At 35.8% G+C, this 16,973-nt stretch overlaps 1 protein-coding gene across 1 annotated transcript in view; it reads left to right on the plus strand.

Annotated features, from left to right (window-relative positions):
* slc27a6 (solute carrier family 27 member 6) overlaps positions 1-14,017 on the plus strand; it is a 36,547-nt gene extending 22,530 nt beyond the window's left edge. The window contains exons 6-10 of the mRNA XM_059357375.1: positions 4,010-4,100; positions 4,184-4,382; positions 6,222-6,319; positions 7,272-7,402; positions 11,651-14,017. Of these exons, the coding sequence (XP_059213358.1) occupies positions 4,010-4,100; positions 4,184-4,382; positions 6,222-6,319; positions 7,272-7,402; positions 11,651-11,827 (696 nt within the window). The 3' untranslated portion in view covers positions 11,828-14,017. The remainder of the gene's footprint in view (positions 1-4,009; positions 4,101-4,183; positions 4,383-6,221; positions 6,320-7,271; positions 7,403-11,650) is intronic.
* The last annotated feature ends 2,956 nt before the right edge of the window (positions 14,018-16,973 follow it).

Raw genomic sequence — 16,973 nt, forward strand, 5'->3', positions numbered from 1 at the left:
TCTTATTCTATTTCTACGGGGGCACCAACTACTGTACCAGAATATCACACAGCTTTACCATGTGACATTTCTATTTTACATTCCCTATACAGTTTAACACAGGTGATTACCCAACAACACTCCTAAAGTTGCTGTTTTTTTTTTTATACTTTATTGCAAGGCTTCTTACTTTCACAAACATAATGAGTCATTTCGTTTTCTTTACAATATTGTACCTTGCATTTTTTTTCCCCCCTTTTTTTTTCAAGGTATATATTCACAAAGTAAACAACAAAAACATAGAGTAAACAGACAAACATATATACAAGGCAAACTGGTATTCCCCAAATGAGGATCTCTAAGAAAAGAAATAAACAACAAACTAATGACACACAAAAAAGAAAAAGATAATAATATAATGAAAAAATAAGCGGTGGGGCATGTATGCGTGTTCAGTGTAAAGTTGCTGTTTTAATGTGATTTCTCGTATTTGCTGTCACTTTGGGTTCATGGTGACCTAGTTACTAACTCCTGCAGACTACTAGCACATGACAACAGTACTGACAGAAAATCAGCCCCTTGAATTTTTGCCACTTTCATTGGCTATTGTCTTTGGGCATGCATAATGCTGTCTTTCCACCCGCGGTGCAGGACATTTTTTATTTTTTTATTTAACCTTTATTTAACCAGGGAATATCCCATTGAGATTAAGAACCTCTTTTTCAAGGGAGCCCTGGCCAAGAGGCAGCAAACACAGAATACAGTTACATATTTACATAACATACAGACCATAAACACTCATGAGAAACAAGTGCACGTTATGGAATTGGCCTCAATAACTCTTAGTTTGGATTTAAAAGTGCTCAAAGAAACAAATTCAGTTAATTTCCATTCTTTCTGTAGCATATTCCAGCATAAGGTGCAGAGTAAACAAATGCCCTTTTACCCAACTCCGTACGAGCATAAGGGACAGAAAGCAAAAATTGACCTTGTGAACGAAGAGAATACGATCCTGCATTTCTCACAGTAATTAAGCTGCAAATGTACGAAGGCAGCAGTCCCAATATTGCCTTATAAATTAAAGTATACCAATAAAGCCCTTGGAGTGGCCAGAGCCGGCCATCCTACCACAGAGTATAATTCATAATGGTGAGTGGACATCTTACAGTTAGTAATGAACTTCAAAGAAGCTGATAAACACTATCAATCATTCTAAGACATTTAGCAGCAGCATTCATGTACAAAAGATCTCCGTAATCCAACACAGATATGGTGAGGGTTGGGCCGGGAAAAACTAACACCATTTTCAAACTGTTCTATAGAGCCACATACCTGAAAGTATAGAATAATAAAAAATAAAATGGCAGCAGAAACCGAGGATTTATTATGTCATGCATTTAATTCAACCAGAGTTCTCTTCATTTCTAATGTATTTAGTTCCTGTTTTTGCTCCCAGCAGTGGGGGGTTATATTTGTGCACATGGTTAGCTGAGTAAATGGTAGCTGTGGTGGTTGTGGTTGTGGTGGGGGAGGGGTGGCATGGTAAATGGCTTAAAGGGGATCTGTCAACCTGTACTAACATTCAACAACTTTCCTCCATCAAAGGGTCATTGAAGGGTTAATGAACTGGCTGTATGAAGTTACTGTGCATAATGTGGACACGTGTGTCACATACAGCCTGGCACATGGACAAACTACAAACTACATGTGAATATACACTACTGGTCAAAAGTTTTAGAACACACCAACTTTTCCAGAATTAAATTGAAAATGATGCAGTTTAATGTCTCAGTGTACTCTGAAATTAATGCACATTTGCAACATTTAAAATTCTTTATTGAGCATGATAGTGTTTTGAAAGTAAAAAAAAAGATTCAAAATCACATTTTATGTTGGACTAAAGGACTAAAAAAAGACACAAAATGGCCAAAAAAAGACACAAAATGACTTAAAAAAGACACAAAATGACCAAAAAAGACACAAAATGACTTACAAAGACATGAAAATAATTCAAAAATGGACAAAATAGCCCGAGACTCCATAGAGTTAAGTTGTTAACCCATTTCTTGTTCCCTGAAAAAAGGCCTACTTGCATAATTCTGAAATGTACATTATTTTTCAGTTTTGGTTAACCTTACCTTTTTTTATTTACCTCTGGCAGTTCACCACTTACCTTTGTACCCTTTCAAGCTGTTCATTTGACTTGAACTGCTTGAATTTCAATAAAAAACTGGAAAAATTGGGGTGTTCTAAAACTTTTGCCCAGTAGTGTATATATAACACATCCAGAACACTACACACTTCTGTGTAGTACTAAAAAAATAAGAAAACTAAGTTTTCTGTTCCATTTCAATCAACGAGAGTCATTCAAGTGAAGACAGATTTAATCATCCATCTGGTCCTCTTTTCCAGGCTTTTAAGATAATTAAGCAAACTAAAAAAACAACTAAAAAATGAACAAGAAATCCTCCTTTTTTTCTATATTTGATTCGTCTTCTTTCTGTATATCATCATAGTACATAATATACATATCATATGCATAAGGACACCTTTCTATTATAGCAAGATAACAGAAATGCCTTCTCAAACAATGTATTAGAGCATTAGCATTATTAGAAGGTTGTGTAAACATTGTCAATCTAAATAATTACTTGTAGTATTTAAGCTGTAAGTGGGTTGCGGTGGTGAGGAGGATGACCAGTAAAGTGGCTTTCAGGCTGTGGGAGGTATTAGCCTTACTAATGCTCGTCTCTGGAGCTGTTAATCAGAGTTACAAAAGACATGTTATAAGTTTTAATCCCTGACCTCAGCTATTATTAGATCTGTCTCTCTGTCTTCCCTGCTGACCCACAACCTGTTATAAAATATAGTTATACAACATGATTTCAGGACATTTATACTAATGGTATTAATGTTTAATCTGAACAAACGCTCTCAATATTGAATATTTGTGTTGAATTGGGGACCAAATAGCACCTCTGCAGCCATTTTCCCCCTCCAGATATTCTTCTTGTTCTTCTTCCTATCAAGAAATCCTTCACATGCATGGAAATAAATCAAAGTTTGCTCATATGGTCCACCCCTGTGTCCTGTGCTTTGTGGAATAGTTATATAATAATAGCCAATATTCGCCTCTCACAGATTTATCAGTATTGGCGTAAATATTGTCCAATATGAGCTGATATGAAATGGATCATTTTGTCGTCAATTTGTGTCTTTTTTGGTCATTTTGTGTTTGTTTTTTTTGTTTTTTTAGACATTTTATGTCTTTTTTTGGTCATTTTGTGTCTTTTTTTGTCATTTTGTGTCTTTTTTGTCATTTTATGTATTTTTTTGATCATTTTGTGGTCAATTTATGTCTCTTTTGGTCATTTTTTTTCCTTTTTTTGGTCATTTTGTGTCTTTTTAAAAAAAAATTTAGACATTTTATGTCTTTTTTTGGTCATTTTTTTTCTTTTTTGGGTCATTTTGTGCTTCATTATTTGTCCAAAATTTGTTGTATCAGCTGAGTTTGTATGATCTGAACTGTGCGCGTGAAATTCTGTTCAGTGAGTGGGGGGCGCGGACAACATGCATGTTAAATTGGGGGTCACGACTTTAAAAAGGTTGAGAACTTCTGCATTAGATTACCATGTTGCACCAAAAATAGATTTCACACAGGACAATCTTTGAGGTAGATTGAATATTTGCAAACTTCTACGACATTGTGAAGGTTAATTTTTGACTTTTAAAGCAGTAGTTTGGTCACAAAATTACTTAATTAAATGATAAAAATAACAAACTTTAACTTTGAGTGATTGGTTGATGGGTTGGTCTGTCACTGAATTTTTTCAGTAAAATGATTGATTGTGATTTAAGACCATGAGACCTCAGACAAAGAGACTTTTCAAGAGTTGTACAATGCTCAGACTGTAATTATTAATTTTAATAAAGGCAGCGTTCCAGTTGATTGTTCCATTCATTTGTTTTGATTTAAATAACACCTGCCCAATGTAACAATATTTTCTTGATTTTTTTTTTTTTTGTGTAGCTCCTGTTCAAGTATGAGCTGATAAAATATGACATGGTGATGGATGAACCAGTGAAAGACTCATATGGTTTCTGCCAGCGAGTGGGAAAGGGTAAGTGGGACATTTACACAAAATAATTGTCTTTTCATACATTTTTGTCTTTGATTTTAGACTCTCCTGGTTGTTTTTCTCAGGTGAAACAGGGCTTTTAGTGTCCAAGGTTGGCGCCCTCAGCCCATTCTTTGGCTACGCTGGAAGTAAGCAGCTGACGGAAAAGAAGCTGATGAGAAATGTGTTTGTGAAGGGAGACGCCTTCTTTAACACAGGCGACCTCATGGCTGAAGACCAGGAGGGCTTCATCTGTTTCAGAGACAGAGTGGGAGACACCTTCAGGTACACTAGATGTCAGAGATGTATTTACTGCAGGTAATTTTTTTTTGCAGCTGTTACATGTGCAGAAAGTTTCAGGATCCAGAATCATGGTACATCGTCAGCTAACTCCAACGATAGCTACTATAGCTAGCTAATTTTGCAGGGAACAATCATTCTTCGAAATTAACTGTCAACTCCTTAGAGATTCTTTTAGTCCAACCAAACGCTGAACAAAATGTTGCAGTTAACTTTGATGAGTGAAAACACTGTGAAAGGGTCAAAGTTCTGAGATGAAAACAGGGCAATGCTAACTCCTACAAAAATGAGTCATTTCCTTTGCTCTCTGTGAGGATGTTCAACCTGATGATTTCATCAGACATAGTGGAATACAAAGTAAAAGTGTGGAGTTAGACAAAGGGTCTGTCCTCTGCTACACTAGCCTCTGTAATTCTTATTCAGCATTTCTTTCATCGGTTTTTAAAGTTTAAGTTGGTAACTTTTTAAAAATACATTTTTGTCATATTTGTCTACATCCAATCATCTCAACATCTCAATCTCAACTTTGGGTGAACTCTCTTTTAACTTGCTTTTCACCAGTCTTCTGTTTAATTGGCAGGGCAGGGATGGGCAATTTTCTTATTTCTGCTGGTTGTTTTTTTAAATGTTGTGTTTGTGAAGCAGTTTTAGCAAATATGAGAAAAGAAGAAAGGTTTTTTTTTTTTTTCAAATAAAAAGTTACACACCTGTAAAGGTATACTATATAGACGGAGCACGTGTGAGGACGAAGCTGTGAACAGAGGAATACAACAATCCATTCGTCATCAAATACCACTTGATACAGACGCCGCCTTGTGTCAAGTTTCACACCTTGAGCCTCCGTATCAGACACAGAGGGGCGTGACACATCGGTGGTATTTGACCTGGGAACAGCAGCGGGGAACAAAGTCACTTTGCTGATGCTCAGAGAAACACCGGGCCGAGGGGAAAAGTCTCATATGGACACCAACATACACTTATAGTTGGTTAAAAGTGATGACTGAGATATACTGAGATAGACATTTTTAGGAAATTCCTGCATATTATACATTTGTTGCAGTGTGAGCAGTGTTCCTGCTCATGGGGAATTCACAGGAATTGATGCAGTAGGAGGTGGATGTGGTGCATCAATCCAATCCAATCCCCTTTATTTGTATAGCACATTTAAACAACACAAACGTCTCCAAAGTGCTGTACATAAAATCAACAATAAAACAAACAATTCCATATACCAATCAGCAATAAATAATAAGTGTATAAATCTAAAATGATGCCATAAATAAAACAATACAATCAAACAGATAAACAAAGTAAAATAAAATAAAAGACGTAGTTAAAAGTAGTAAAAGAAATAAAAGACACCGAGGACCTGAAGACATGGAGGGGACATGGAGGGCGAGGGCTTTCCAAAGTCTGGGGCCCACCACAGAGAAAGCCCTGTCCCCCCTGGTTTTAAGTCTCACTCTAGGCACCACGAGCTGGAGCATAAACTGGAGCGTCAGTTTATCAGCCAATCACGGCCAGCCGGTGGTGACCGCCTTCTGCTCAAACAAGCGTTTGTTGCTAAATTCAGCTTGTGTGTATGAAGTGAAGTTGTGACATACCTGCACCTTCAGCTCTCAGAACTTATAGCTTTTCACTAAAACTCTGAGCTTTCAGCTTCAATTTCTCTACTGTATCCTTGTCCGTACTTTCAATATTTGCAATATTTTCCCTGTTTGTGTTTGCTGTTTACGTTTTTTCCCCCATAATTTTCAGTTTCTTATTCAGGACACATGGAACAGCCCTTACACTGTTAATCACTATTTGTGTCCCTAATTTCAGGTGGAAGGGTGAAAATGTAGCAACAACAGAGGTGACGGAGGTTCTTGGGCTGGTGGATTTCATCCAGGAAGTCAATGTGTACGGAGTGGAAATACAAGGTGTGTTGGAAATATGTTTGTGTCTCTATGTCTTCCTCTGCTACCCAAATACTGCTCATCTCAATTAACAGTAAAATAACACAGCCTTTAAAATCCTGAAGCGTATTGCAACAACAATACAGGTGCATCTAAAAAAATTTGAATATCATGAGTTCAATATTTTTTGTCAATCATTTCAGAAAGTGAAAGTCGTATATTATATAGATTCATTACACATAGAGTGAAATATTTCGAAAATTAGAATTTTGTGAAAAAGTTCAATATTGGAAACTCAAGGTGTCACACCAAGTACTGAGTGTATAGAAATGAAGATACTTTTCAGAAGCCTGACATTTGTGTTTTAAATATCCTTTTTTTTTTATTGATCTTATGTTATATTCTAATTTTCTGAGGCACTGAGTTTTGGGTTTTCCTTATCTGAAAGCCAGAATCATCAAAATTACAAGAAATACAGGGTTGAAATATTTCACTCTGTGTAATGAATCTATATAATATACCAGTTTCACCTTCTTAAATGATTGACAAAAAATATTGAACATTTCACAATATTCTAAATTTTTGAGATGCACATAGATAGATAGATAGATAGATAGATAGATTACTTTATTCATCCCCGAAGGGAAATTCAGTTGTCACAGCAGTCCGGTATTCAAGTACAATAAAAATAAAATACAATAGAATAAAATAAAATAGAGGTGGCATAAATAAAAACAACAATAGAAAAAAACACAGAATAGAACAAGAACAAGGACACTTAAGAAGTTAAGAATCTTGTAGTTTTTCTTTACAGTCTTTATAGTCTGACTGACTCGCATGTCAATCAGCTTGTTGTTTCTAAAGGCTCAAAGTTTGTTTCCATATTACATGCATCAGTGTGTGTTCCTGCGTGCACCAAACTGTGACCATTACTGCTCTAATGAGGAGAGCTGACACTGACCCGTGTTGTCCACAGGCCATGAGGGCAGAGGAGGCATGGCGGCCATTATTGTGAGACCAGGCCTCAAGTTTGACGGGAGGAAACTGTTTGAACATGTGATGAGCGATCTGCCGGGGTACGCTCGCCCTCTCTTCATCAGGCTGCAGGTAACATAGAGTCATGCTCACACACTGTGTCTGCTACTCCATGTTGGTCATGTTGGTTGATGAGTGTTCTTCATAATAGATAGATAGATAGATAGATAGATAGATAGATAGATAGATAGATAGATAGATAGATAGATAGATAGATAGATAGATAGATAGATAGATAGATAGATAGATAGATAGATAGATAGATAGATAGATAGATAGATAGATAGATAGATAGATAGATAGATAGATAGATGGATAGATAGATGGATAGATAGATCAATAAAAATGACTCTGCTCCTTTAGTTCAGCTATTCTCAACCTTGGGGTCGCGAAATGATTTCTGTCTTTTTGGAAATTTTGTGTCTTTTCTGGTCATTTTGTCTTTTTTTGGTTATGTTTCTTTTTGGGGGCATTTTGTGTCTTTTTTTGGTCATTTTGGGTCTTTTTTGATAATTTTGTGGTCAATTTGTGTCTTTTTTGGTCATTTTGGGTCTTTTTTTGGTCAATTTGTGTCTTTTTGTGGTCATTTTTTCTCATTTTGTGGTCAATTTGAGTCCTTTTTTGCTTAATTTTATGTAATTAATGTAATAGATAGATAGATAGATAACTGCATTCATCTCCGAAGGGAAATTCGGTTGTCACAGCAGTCCGGTATTCAAGTACAATAAAATACTGAGGTAGCATGAATAAAAACAATAGAAAAAAAACACAGAATAGAACAAGGACACTTAAGAGTTAAAAAAGAAAAGAAAAAGAACATCAGTTGGTAGGATGGTTGACAAGATGAAGGTAATTAAACTGGTGATATGATGGCAACAATGCTATAGTGACTAGACAGTATATAATAATAATAATAATAGTACAGTATATAATATAATATAATATGTAATAATAGATAATAAACAATATAAAAATAAAATGAAAAAATAAAAGTAATTATAAGTAAAGTAATATGATATATAATATATAATAATAATAGTAATAATAATAATAATAAATAAGGCCGGTATAATAATAATAGTAGTATATTACAGTATAATGGGGACTAAAGTCAAAAGAGGGCTTATCATAATACTGCTGAGTCAGTAAACTTGTACAAATGTGGAACTATGTTGAATTCGGTTCAAAGTTCCTTGTTTGACCTTTAACCCTTTATCGGACGATGAACTATATTCGGTAACTTCAGTGGATATCAAAACGAGGTCCCCGTGTCTCTCTGTTTGGTCGTAGAACCACATGGATTTGTACAAGGAGAACTTGACTATGACGGCATATTAAGGCCAAATATGAATAAAAATAAAAATACAAACTGGTGGGGGGGGTTGCAAATTTACTAGATTAAAGTGGCAAATCTACAAGAAAAAAAATGTGCAGACTTATGAGATTTAAAGTGGTGAATTCACCACTTTCAGTCTCATAAATCTGCACGTTTTTTCCTTAATCCTTCCTTAATCTCGTGAATTTTTTTTCTCAAAATATTACCCCCCTCCCCCGGGACCGTATATATTTTTTTCACATTCTGACTGTATTTAAATATCTTCCAATATTCTCTAGGGTTGAAATTTGGAATTTGCAAGTATTTCAATGAGTGCCCTATTAAGGGTAAGCTGCAATTTACAGCAAGCACGTTTTGAAACAAACAGACACAAACAATTTATCCCCAGAGGATTTTTTTTTTTTTTTTTTAAGTCTGTCAAAGCATAACTGAAAATGTGTGACAGCATCTAGCACAGCTGGGAAACCAACATGTTTAAAGTTCCAGCCACTTTATTTGGCCCTGTTCTTAATTTGACCAAGCATATTTTACACACCACTAGAATGAATAAGAGAGCTGGAAGGACTCATATCCTTTTTTTAACCCTTTATCAGGCTAAGAACTATATTTGGTAACTTCAGGTAATATTTCGAGAAAAAAGTTGCAAATTTACTAGATTAAAGTGGCAAATCTACAAGAAAAAAAGTCGCAGATTTAAGAGATTTAAAGTGTCAAATCTGCGCGAAAAAAGTAGCAGATTAATGAGAAAAAAGTGGGGAAAAAGCAACTTTTTTCTCCCAGATTCACCACTTTAAATCTCATAAATCTGCACATTTTTTTCTCACAGATTTGCCACTTTAATCTCGTAAACTTTTTTCTCAAAACATTATTTTTGTATGTTTTTTTTGCACATTCTGGCTGTATGTAATATCCTCCAATATTCTCTAGGGTTGGAATTTGGAATTTGCAAGTATTTCAATGAGTGCCCTATTAAGGGTTAAGGATTAATTCTAAGTTGTGATATCACACTGTGAACATACTCATAAGTCAAAGTCAAAGTATTAGCAACTAAACATACTGAAAGTATCAAAAGTAAAAGTACTCAGAATTATGTATTCATGTGTAATTAACATCCTAATGTCGCAAGCTCTTAGGGTGGAGCTGATTTTATATACATATATTTTATGTCATTAACTTATAAAAAATGATACATTTGTTTAATGTTTTATAAGGTAAGATCAATGTGGTGCAGTAAAAATGGCCTAATCCTAATTGTAGTGCAGTAGAAATATAAAGGGCCTTAAATGGAAATACTCCAGATACTTGAACTTGAATACAGTACTGAAGCAAATCTACTCAGCTACATTCCTCTGCTGCGAGAGTGTTTTTGTGAATGGAAGCTTTGTAAAGTAGATTGTGCACTTGCAACAACATGTCATGGTTGATCAGTGTGTGTATGACACCATCTAGTGTCTGTTTGGTGCCAATGCATTGTAAATGAGACAGATAAAAAAGCCTTAGATGACTCTGTACAGTTATGGTTACATTGAATTATTTTCTTTTATTTGAGCTTGTTCATCCATCTTTCTTTCAACAAACTTCACTCCACTTAAAAAATAAGTTTGAATTGAAAGAAAAATGTCCTCAAGTTGACCAGCGTACCAACATTCTTGATCAGCATATTCATAAATCACTGATACAGTAAGTGTCATTCAAATGAATAAATCTCTAATACAAATACAACACCAGTGGACCAAAATACGAATAGAATTTGGGCTCATTCAGCAGGAGAGAATTTAATCAGGGCTCATTTTTTAAGAGGTCAAACTTTTATTTTGAAAATTGAGACAGGAAAGTGAGCTCATGCAATGTCCAAACATGATCCAGTCTAAAAAGCGGTACAAACACACGGTTTTCACCAGGTACAGGGAGGAAGAAGGGCTTTAAGAACCGGGTGTTTTCATAAATTATAAATTATTCATGTATTTGTTTATTTAATCTATTTATTTTCTATTTTTTTGTAAATATGTATTATATAAATATGTTTGTTTAGGGGGAAAAAAGTGTTAATTGAGTAGTGGAGAAGGTTTAAATAAGCATATGCTTCATCCTACTCCTTTTCGGACATGTAGCTTTTGTTTGGACTATTGCTTTTTTTTTTTTTGATTATTATTCTCATTGGATTTATTTGTTTTTGAGTTTACTTTGTTGTGTTACTCGCACATGTTCGAAATAAAAGCTGAACTGAACAAAAAAAAACAAAAAAAAGAAGCTTAAATCTGGAGTGGAGGACTTTTACATATATTTCATTACTGGTTTTACTGCAATGGCGTTGCTAGGCAACAGCTTGGGTCCTTGTTCACTTCCTGTCAGCTGTCATAACAAACAAACCCGTGCACAATTCAGCAATGGTAATTATCCCATAAGTAGGTGCTGTAGCTACTGTAAATATTGTATCACAGGTGTTCCCAACTAGACACTTTTATACAAAGATGGTCTTGCATTTCACAATATCTGGGTGTCTGATGGAGAGGATGATGGGATGAAATGTTGCCGGAAAAAAATGCCTATTTAAAAAACCCTACTTAGCCACAGATTATATATATATTCTCTATTCTGCCTGTTGTCATAATTATCAATACTTCTGACATTTTACTTCTTTGATTGTCTAAATATTCAACTATTTATTTTTATTTATTTACAAGATTAACACTTACTTTATAACTATGTTATGTCAGAACTACTTATTTCTGTATTTAATTTATTGTAATGTCTTAACACTTTTTTCTTGTATGATGCTTAGGATGTTTATTGTGATGTCTCTTACTTCAAATTATGTCAAGAAATGTTATGTAAAATTATTAAAATGGTTAAATAAAAAGTTAAAAAAAAAAAAAAAGTTAGTTGTTCCCAACTAAAATTCGTAACATTAGACAGATAATGTTCAATACTAAACTTATTAATTTTGATCTGAAACCTGCTGTTGTTTTTTGTTTTTTTTAAAGGAGGTGATGGAATTGACAAGCACCTTCAAGCAGCAGAAGTTCCAGCTGGTCCAGAGCGGCTTTAACCCCTCAACGATCTCTGATCCTCTCTTTATTTTGGACTATGAGGTGAAGGAATACATTCCTCTAACAGACCGGATCTACCAGAGCATCGTCGCTGGAGAACGCAAGCTATAGACGTAACCAGAGAGCCTACAATCATGTTGGATGTTTACTGAGGCCTAGATGAAAAGCCATCGTCTACTTGGTGAAAAAAGGATTATGAGTTGATTGTATACATAAAAACAGTAATATCCCTATGAGATTTATTTGCCAAACAAACCCTCCCATAAAAAATATGAACCTCCTGAACTCCTTTAGAGCAGCCATTCTCAACCTTGGGGTCCCGACCCCAATTGGGGTCGCAAGATGATTTCTGGGGGTCGCCAAATCATTTTGGAAAAAATATAAATGCACAAAATTTATATTAAATTACATAATTTCAGACAGGGAGATGTTTTAGTTGTTGTCTGCTTCATTATTTGTCCAAAATTTGTTGTATCAACTGAGTTTGCGTTATCTGAAAGATTATGTTTAGTGAAAAAAAAAACTGTTTTACCACCTTTGAAAAGAGAGAATATATATATATATATATATATTAATTGGCAGAATATTGAATTTTGCTATTCAAATCTTCTAAAAACACACTGCAAAAAGGTCTGTCTAAAAACAAGATAAAAACACTAAATCTGAGGGAAATGATCTTGCTGCATGGACAGATAATTTACTTGACAAGATTTCTTAAATTAAGATGATTAAATCTAGAAATAAGCATGTTGAACGCTTAAAATAAGATGCGGCTGACAACATGCATGATAAATTGGGGGTCGCGGCTCAAAAAGGTTGAGAAGCACTGCTTTAGAGGACATTATTTAACTCTCATTCCTTCTACTGAAACAGAAAGCTCTTCATTTGTCCATTCATTTGAAAAAAATGGTGGTAAAGTCAAACCTTGCCCATTTTCAACCGGCTCTGTGACCTTGCACTGTGGGAATATGCACATGAACTGTTTTTGGCTTTCCAACATACTCATTCGGTGCTCGAAAATAATCCACCTACAAAAGTAAAACACACAAAACATTTATTAATTTATAGATGACTTCATTTACATATTGATTAAAAATATTTGACAAGTGTTTGAGTTTACATGTTCTCTCCAGGTTCTCTGGCTTCCTCCCACTGTCCAAAAACATGCAGCTTAGGTTTAATTGGTGACTCTAAATTGCCTAATTGCCTATACAGTTGATGATTTGGGTTAGCTAATAATTAAACATTTTTCTTCATTATTCAAGTACTCGGTATTCATTTAATAGATCTTCTCAGATATGGGCTAAATGAATGGATACATTTATGATAATAAATGAATTAACTGTAATATTTAAAGTTGTTTTAAACATATTTGCATGGATTAAGAGGGTAATTTGTCAATAAATAGTTTACTCTTAGACTCTTAGAATCCAGTTGAAAGTGCCTTAATTACAGCTGAAGTATAAATTAAGAAAACTTGATGAGGCATAATATTCCATAGTGTATATAAAAAAATAAGATTCACTTTTCATTCATTGTGGTTTGTAACTTACAAACAAAATAAATGGTTCACAGTTGTTTTGGGTCTTTGCTGACTGTTGCATTAAATGTCTTTGTATCTCAAGATACTTCGTTTCACTGATTGTAATCATTTAGCCAATTCTCACATCATTTTGACCAATCACAGCACACACCTGTATGTGTTTGTGTTTCAATTCATATTATCTATGAACAACAATAATACGAATTTATTTAAACTATATATACTGTATATATATATAAACTATAAATATTTAGCTATAGCAAATGTTTTTCAATTTTGTGCAGGTTCTTACTCCACAATTTGTTCATTTACGTTCTATTTTAAAGAAATTGTCCTTTTAATTTTTTTTCAATATGTGCTGCTGAGTAGATACATTGTGTGTTAACTGTACAAAGTTCCTTACTGTAAAAGGTCTTTAGTGTCTTCAGTGTTAAATAGACTCAGGATGGATTTTTCCACTGACTCAGGGTTGTTCTGCTCATGTCACCATCAGCTAGTTTCAGTATATTACCACAGTTATATGACTATAACTAAGAGATTATTTCTAATATTCTGGAAGATAGAAATACTCAGACAGGCTGGAAATAAACCTGGATCACGGGGAGACAGATACATATCACAATAAACCTTAAACTCCCAGTTGATTACTGACATGAAGACAGTTATTTTTGTGGCCGCCAATATGATCTTACGATTTTGATGGATGAAGTTAATCAATCTCAGTGATCTTGGTGTCAATAAATATGTTTTTGAGCGTGCTAATGTTTCTGTTTTCATCACTCAGATCTATTTTGGTTGTACGCAGAGGTGGTTCTACACAGGGGCCTCCAGGGGCCCCTGCCCCTGTGAAGAAGCCCTTGGCCCCTGCTGTGGCCCCTGTGTCAAATTAATAATAAAATGATCAATTTGAAACGATGAATGACGGAATAATTCTTACCGATCTGCCGGGTCGACTTTTAACCCAACCGCAGGCTCAAGACCTATCTCTTCCAACAATACCTTGGTTAAGTCATGGTCACCTAACACATATATATATATATATATATATATATATATATTTATTTTATTTATTTTTTTTTTTAATGTGCTTCCTTTTTTCTCTTCTTCTTTTCTTCTTTAACATATAGCACTCCTGTAGCGATGACAGTTAGCTCTTAAAGTTCTGTACTTACTTGATTCCTGTGGTCTATGTCTAGTACCATCAGGTTGAATGCACTTATTGTAAGTCGCTTTGGACAAAAGCGTCCGCTAAATGACATGTAATGTAATGTTAACCCATGTTAGAATTGTTATATATGTATATATACTGTTGGGCTGTCATGGTTGACTCGTCTCTTCAGTGCCAGTGGAGTGGCAGAGTGGGGTGGTGGTCCCCATTCTCTAAAAGGACCGGAGGGTGTGTTTCAATTTTCCCCGGGAAAGTCTACTCCAGGGTGCTGGAAAGGAGGCTCCGGCTGAATGTTGAACCTCAGATTCAGGAGGAGCAATGCGGCTTCCGGCCTGGCTGTGGAGCAGCGGACCAGATCTTTACCCTGGCGAGACTTCAGGAGGGGTCATGGGAGTTTGCTCATCCAGTCTACATGTGTTTTGTGGACTTGGAGAAGGCCTATGACCGTGTCCCTCAGGGAGTCTTGTGGGGTACTGCGGGAATATGGGGTACCAGGCGAGCTATCAGGTCCCTATATAACCAAAGTGAGATCCGTGTCCACATACTCGGCACAACGTCAAACACGTTCCTGGTGGGTGTTGGCCTCCTCCAGGGTTGCCCCTTGTCTCTGATTCTGTTCGTGGTCTTCATGGACAGGATCTCAGGACACAGCCGGGGGAGGAAATTATCCAGGTTGTGACCTTAGAATTGCATCTCTGCTTTTTTGCAGATGATGTTGTTCTTTTGGCTTCATTAGACCGGGACCTCCAGCACTCGTTGGGGCGGTTTGCAGCCGAGTGTGAATCGGTTGGGATGAGAGTCAGCACCTCCAAGTCTGAGGCCATGGTCCTGAGTTAAAGGGTTAAAGCAAGCTGATGGAGGTTTTGTGCAAAATGCTTGCTCAGAGGTACAGGTTGATACATTTTGAACCAAGAATGTTACATTGTTACAGTTTCATTAAGCAGACACTTTTATCCAAATCAGGCTCGGCGTTCTGAAACATTTTTTAATACAAGCTACATGGAGAGAAGGTCACAGCATGGTTGTTCTCTGAAGTATCTTCCAGAGTGTCTTGCTAAATATTATCATATAAACAAAGGAGCAACTGTAACCAAACTCATGACAAGTTGGATTCAATCAGGCAGTCATTCATTTAAGTGATCATGGTGTGTCTGAGAGTATTTAGCTCTCAACTCTCAGTTGACAACCAGCTGACTCTCACCTGACAACCTCTCTAGTAAATCTCCCAATTTAAACACAGAGAATAACATATCATGTATCAGAATAAATCATGGGAAACAATACACTTGTGTCTAAAGAAAAGAAAAAACACATTCCCCACTTTTGACTGAAAGTGACACTACACTATTTTTGGGAAATCATACAATAACACACACAAAAAAAAATGTAGTTATTACAATAAAACACAATTAACTAGTTAAAAATACTGAAATGGATATAGCTCAAATATGTAAAATAGAATGTATATATATATATATATCAGGGAGATCCATCTTCTTCCCTCAGTGACTTTGTATAATCACATGGTCTACCCATAATAATTGCATTAGGTATATGCCAAATCCATCATTATTCCCCCGTTAGAGACTATTTTATAAAAAAGTACATTATTAGAGGATCATTTGCAACACATTACAAAATAACTGATGATTTTACAGAATACATTGGAGACAAATCAAAGACTCTAAAACAAATGTATCTAACCTAAACTACTAAATGATCCAAAAACATTCATATCATCCGTCTAAGCATAGCAATTACAGACATATGGCAAGTGAGAATAACAGAACAATTAGAATAGATTTCAGAACAGAGTAACTAGTTTAGAAGTCCCCAGCTGTTTAGGGTATTCAAGCTTAAACATATTATATTTAGTGTTAGTGTAATCAATGGCGCCTTTCATAGTGCCGTTTCATGCTGTTACTCTGTAACGTCTGGCCTCCACTATGAATGCGCCCGAAGCAGGATGCCAGGACCAAATGATCCACCAATGTTCCGCCTCCAGAGGTAGTCACAGAGGTGGAAAATTGGTGGGAATGTTGGAAGCGGGATCAGTATGAACGGGACATCCCTGCAAGCCGCGATATTTGATGTCGCGCGTGACGTCTAACACACACCTCCCACTTGGTCCGACAGTCATCAATCACTGTTCAGCAGCTGCTTATTGTAAACAAACCAGCATGCTAACCATACACGTGGTGTCCGCCGCTGTCGCTAACTGTGCACAGAGTGTCCGGTACTTGTTGTAAACAAATGGAGGTCGCTAAGTGAACAAATACATATATATATATATACATATATAGCCTCTGTGGGTTAATGCTAATGGTCACAGTTTGGTTCAGTTTAGGCATCAAAATTACGTCACCTTACTTCCGCCTTTGCTCCCATCATGACATACTTTGCTCCTAAGAGGTCAACCTGAAATGTAAATATGGCCCATAATTAGCTGCTTTTACACACAACCTATGGGGTTGTTTTTGGAGGGAAGGTAGTAACGAAAATGCTGATCCTCTTACACATTCTATGCACAGGTCTGTGGCAATATT

Source organism: Centropristis striata, chromosome 19 (genome assembly GCF_030273125.1).
Source record: "Centropristis striata isolate RG_2023a ecotype Rhode Island chromosome 19, C.striata_1.0, whole genome shotgun sequence".
NCBI classification, from domain to species: Eukaryota; Metazoa; Chordata; class Actinopteri; order Perciformes; family Serranidae; genus Centropristis; species Centropristis striata.